The sequence below is a fragment of the Papaver somniferum genome, chromosome 4 (genome assembly GCF_003573695.1).
Source record: "Papaver somniferum cultivar HN1 chromosome 4, ASM357369v1, whole genome shotgun sequence".
In the NCBI taxonomy this organism is placed as follows: Eukaryota; Viridiplantae; Streptophyta; class Magnoliopsida; order Ranunculales; family Papaveraceae; genus Papaver; species Papaver somniferum.
The window spans coordinates 21,849,799-21,854,962 of NC_039361.1; the positions used below are offsets into that span (position 1 = coordinate 21,849,799).

Here is a 5,164-nt window from a genome sequence, read left to right on the forward strand (position 1 = left end):
TTTTCCTTATATATGGTGATATTATTTAAGATTTTGATATTAAAAATGATTTAATGATTATTAAAAGTAAAGGGTATATTTGATAGTTTAAGGGAAAGTATGTTTATAAACAGAGAGGACGGATAAAAATGGACAGACCAAAGTAGAATTATTTTCCATCTAGAAAGTCTTTTTTAGTAGGAAAGGAGATTTAATTTTTCTAAAAATTAAAAATACAAAATTACAACTCAGAAAGACTATCTTCTGGTAAGAAATTGGTCGGAAGCCTAGTAACAAGCTGAGCTCCAACACCTTTTTGAATGACTACACCTAGCCTATGAAAAAGAAATTCTCCGACTCGAATATTAACATCACGGCTGACAAATTAAATGATTACATCAAGTTCCTCTCTAACGAGAGTTTTTAACCAATCGGGAAATTCAGAAAATCATAATCCTGACTTCTTCTTATCCTTGCATTTTTTGCAAGGCCGTTTGCAACTTCGTTTGACTCCTTAGGCGCATATGTGCATTTCCAAACTTAAAAATGACTTAATATCTCTTTACAATCTGAGATTATATTGTTATTTGTCCATCTACTAGACCCAACACTACCATTTATTGCATTAACCACGTTCTGACAATCTCCTTCCAAGCATTCCATAGCATTCACTCTAGCCAATTTTATTGTCTCCAAATATGAAATTATGTTTCCAAACTAGTTTTTAACATTTTTGTTTCTAAAAGTTGAAAAATACATTTTTAAATGGTATATAAACAGGTTAGTGTGTTTGGATACCAAAAGCATAAAATTAAAGGTCTGGGATTGAAATGTAGATAGCCTCTCACAAGTTTCACATTGATTGTAAATAATTTGCAAATACTGTATAACCGTAAAAAAGAAGAAAAAAGTAAGAATATGTGATGTTCTCCATTTGAAGTTTGAAGTTTGAACCGTACAGTAGTAAACAGTAATATCTCATAAGGATGCCTGAACAGTATACCAAATAAATGAAGGATGTTAAAGCAAAATAGGAAAGAAAGCGAACATCTTAAAAGAAGCATCATATCATGTCAATTATCTTTTCCTTTTCTCAGAGAAACTGTTAGCTTTAACTTGTGTTCCAATGGAAGAAGATTATTTTTGGCTCCTTACCACAACAAAACTCAAATTCTCTGTTAATGGGAAATGAACATCACTCATCCACAACAACAAGAACAAGAAGTAGAAGAAGAAGAAGGAGAAAAAGAAGACGAGAAGGCTAATAATGAATGGAAATTCAAACTCTCAACTGTTATTTCTTCTCAGTCGTCAACTAGTAGCAGAGCAGCATCCGACACGGTTGGCGTCCTCGAGTTCGACCCATCAGATCAGTTGTTAGCAACAGGAGGAATCGCAAGAAAGATTAGAATTTATAACATAAGTTCTCTGCTGTTGGGAGATACCACGTCTTTACGGAAACTTGATCATCTTACAGCGTGTGAGTATTACATTTGTACACCAGCTAAGCTAAGTAGTATCCGGTGGAAGCCGAATACGTCCGGGAGTGTAATCGGGTCAGGAGATTACGATGGGGTCGTTACGGAGTATAATCTCGAAAAACGGGTGCCTGTTTTCGAGCGAGATGAACATGGAGGTCGCCGGATATGGAGTGTTGATTACTCGCATTGGGTTGGGGCGTCAGGCTCCGATGATGGAACTACACAGTTATGGGATACACGTTGCAGAGGTGATGAATGTGTGGCTGTTGTACAACCTAGTGTGGGTCGGAGCCCCGTTTGTTCTGTCGAATTTGACCCGTTTGGTAGTGGGTTGATCGCAATGGGATGTGCAGATCGGAACGCATACACATACGATGTCCGAAAGACTGACAAACCAGTTTCAGTGTTTGTTGGGCATGAAAAAACAGTTTCTTACGTTAGATTTCTGGGAGAACATATGATGGTTACAGCAGGAACCGATGGTTGTCTTAAGCTCTGGAACACGGTGAATGCGCATTCCATGCGTACGTTTAAAGGGCACGTCAATTACAGAAGCTTTGTCGGTTTATCGGTGTGGAGAAACGGTGGGTTGATCGGATGTGGGTCTGAGAGCAATGAAGTGTTTGTATATGATAAGAGATGGAGTGAACCTATATGGTTAGGCGGGTTGGAGGGGACGTTGGGACCCGAATCAGAAGACAAGTTTGTCAGTGGTGTTTGTTGGAGACAACAAGTAAAGGAAGATGAATGCACACTTGTAGCTGGCGGATCTGATGGGGCTCTACAAGTTTATTTGGGAAAAAAGAAGGCCTAGGATATCATCATCATCAACTTCACTTGGTGATTTCTCCCATTTACCTGCGCTTTGATTCAGAGGCGAAGTCAGGTATGAGAAACTGGGGCAATTGCCCCGACTTGTCCAAAAAAATTAATTTTAATATTTTTCCTTTGTAAACATGGAAATAAAGAAAGTTTTTGGTTTCTTCATCAGATTAGTTACAATGTTGTTGGTATATGGTACTAAAATGGCAAAACCTAATTAACAGCACATGAACTACTATGGTTGGTGCTGGATTCTTTCAGAGAAAGGAAAACAAGTCTATTCTCATTTCTTATTAGAAACTGTGGCACTCTTTCGAACGCGCAATACAACAATATTAGCATTCATTCGTACTTTGACTAATTAATGAGGGCATACAGTGATATGAGTCGCACTCCAGGCCTATCCAATGAGAGATGATGCAGGTGCCATTGCCGGGCACTTGCGTAGTTGTGTACCATGATAAGCTTATAATGACATTTTCATTTTTCCATGTGAAAACGATTATGTTCTTCATTGTCGTGGTGATCAAGAGGGCTGATTTAAGGAACAAAAACTTTAAACATTGATACAAATCCAAATTTTATTTTTCCTTTTATCTTGAATTACAAAGACGAATGAATGTATGTGTTTCAAATATACGCTTACAAAGCACAAAAAAATGTGCAAAAACTAGAATAGACAAGAGGTTACCGGCATGAGACAAAAACACGATATATATTGTTCACAAATGCAAAGAAATAGACAGTCCGAATCAATGTAAAATAATACAGAAACAAAATGTGAAAGAATTATATAAAGTTTTAAATTTTCCTCAGTTGTTTACGATTATTGTTCCTGTGTTTGGTTTGGTTCTGCTGCTCCTTCTGGCTCTGCGGACGTTTCTGCTTCTGCATCTGATTCAGAGGCCAATGCAGCGTTGCGCTTAATTGAAGCTTGTTTTAATAAATGATTGTAACTTCCCTTCTCTTTGAACAATTGTGCAAAATGATGTTTGCAGTAAAGGATTCCATTCAAAGCAGCATAAGATGATGGTGTCAGTGCACATCCTCCGTGCGAACACTTGAAACATGTCTTATGGTAAGATTCCCCCTCCACAGTTACCTATATCAAAAACCCCCAGATTTTTACTAAATGAATGATAACGAAAATAAAACCAGATAACGAAGTAAATTGTGCTCGACAAGATAATACCAACCTTCTCAAGAGGATAAGCTGTTTTTTTACATGTAGCGCATTTGTCTTGGGTTCCAGAGAACAAGTATGAGAGCTTGCTAGGAGTCCTAGACTGAAAATCAAAATCAAAACGGAGAAAATTATATCGTCAGGTGCTCTATGAGCTAGGCCTAGACATTTCTGACAACTAGAAATGAAAAGAAAATTTTTCGTACCATATCATTTTGCCTGTCAGGTCTTGGAGCTGCAACATAAACAACCAAAAGATAGAAAAAAATTTGAGGCATGGGTTTTTCAAATATTTGTCAGCATTTTAATTCCTGCGGCTCGATAAATTAAAAGATAAATGAATGAATTGAGCGAGTAGTTACCTGTATGAAAATTCTTCTTGTAATCTCCTGTTTCCTTGAATAGCTGTTCGAAATGGGGCTTGCAGTAAAGAACTCCATCCATGGAAGAGTAGTTACTCATCTGCATTATTAAGAAACTCCATGTAATATAAACCGTTGCCAATTTCATGCAGTAAAACATTCGCAATATTCGAATTGAAATCATAAAATGTGAAAGGATGAAGTGCGCATACCACAAGAGTCCCTTTGCAATGAGTGCATTTGAAGCATGATTTATGATAAGAAACGCCATCCGCGGATAATAAATCGACGACATAAACAGTCTTATCGCAAGCATTACACTTATCCAAAGTCCCAGTGAATGACATTTTTCCTTTTTCTTTCGAAAAGATGAAATGGGACTAGTTCGAAAAATCAAAATGAATTCTTCAACAAAATCAAGCATCCATGAAATTATTTGATTAGTTCAAACAAAACGATATGGACTCTACCTCAGGTTTTTAATTTGAGACAGAATAACTCGTTTGAAAGATGAATGAAAATGGATTTAAATCAAAATTAAGACAAATACTTAGCTTTTCATGTGAATGGAAAAAATGGATGGATCAATCGAATTTGTGTCTTCTGTGGAGAAGAAGAATAAAACCGGTAAGTTATCGACACGTGATTGAATCACCAATTGATCAGGAAATATGTTTGTTATTAGTAATTCTAATATTAGTCTTATACTGAAATGGTGGAGAGAAATACATGTCATTTCATGCCTATTTTTTACTGTTTTGGTAGTTAAAATAGTTGCCATTATTCTGCAAGGCCCAGATTAGTTAGGCTGAACATTGGGTTCTCCAGGTTTGGTGCGTCATGAGGCTATGAACAAGCAAATTGTTACACCAATGCAGAACGGCTGCAGGACACTTACAAGAAAACCCCGTAAGGCTGAATCCTTTGGTATGTATGTAGAAATTCTGATATTAAAGACTTAATGAAAAAAATACAAGACTAAACTCAAACAAGCTTCAACAAGCTTCACTTAATTCATATATTTCGACTGATGGCTTAACAGCCTATTTATATGATTCACAAACTTGACTTTCAAGTAAAAAGACTTTCCTAATCAAAAACAAACTCTAACAAGAAACTTCTAGAAAATTCTCACGCAAGCAAACTCTTAAAACAAGTAATACTTGTAACCCAAGTAAACTTCTAAAAATTGTACCATGGATCAACAACACTTGTTTATCCACCCACTTCATGTCAACTGTACCAGTTGATCCCACCACATTGGATCAATTCTCATAGTTGATCCACACTACTTGGATCAGCAACATTGTTGATCCCTTTTGTCTTCTTCATAGTAT

The 5,164-nt window shown here is 36.6% G+C and overlaps 2 protein-coding genes across 2 annotated transcripts; one reads left to right on the forward strand and one right to left on the reverse strand.

The window, feature by feature from the left end:
* Positions 1 to 1,058: 1,058 nt before the first annotated feature.
* LOC113274915 (WD repeat-containing protein RUP2-like) lies at positions 1,059 to 2,447 on the forward strand. The gene has a single exon (XM_026524333.1). The coding sequence runs from the start codon at positions 1,168 to 1,170 to the stop codon at positions 2,272 to 2,274; it is 1,107 nt and encodes a 368-aa protein (XP_026380118.1). The 5' UTR covers positions 1,059 to 1,167; the 3' UTR covers positions 2,275 to 2,447.
* A 398-nt stretch (positions 2,448 to 2,845) lies between these two features.
* On the reverse strand, positions 2,846 to 4,359 carry LOC113274916 (LIM domain-containing protein WLIM2b-like). Its single transcript, XM_026524334.1, has 5 exons — positions 4,040 to 4,359; positions 3,828 to 3,927; positions 3,672 to 3,700; positions 3,479 to 3,568; positions 2,846 to 3,384 (listed from the first exon to the last, which is right to left on the reverse strand). The coding sequence occupies exons 1-5, from the start codon at positions 4,172 to 4,174 to the stop codon at positions 3,109 to 3,111; spliced, it is 630 nt and encodes a 209-aa protein (XP_026380119.1). The 5' UTR covers positions 4,175 to 4,359; the 3' UTR covers positions 2,846 to 3,108.
* Positions 4,360 to 5,164: the final 805 nt, after the last annotated feature.

Excerpts from the sequence above, each read along its gene's own strand:
- LOC113274915 (XM_026524333.1), top strand. The coding sequence starts at position 1,168 with ATGAACATCACTCATCCACAACAACAAGAACAAGAAGTAGAAGAAGAA.
- LOC113274916 (XM_026524334.1), bottom strand. The coding sequence starts at position 4,174 with ATGTCATTCACTGGGACTTTGGATAAGTGTAATGCTTGCGATAAGACT. Across the intron at positions 3,928-4,039 it reads ATTGCAAAGGGACTCTTGTG|ATGAGTAACTACTCTTCCAT; the intron begins GTATGCGCACTT and ends TTAATAATGCAG. Across the intron at positions 3,385-3,478 it reads CAGCTTATCCTCTTGAGAAG|GTAACTGTGGAGGGGGAATC; the intron begins GTTGGTATTATC and ends TTTTTGATATAG.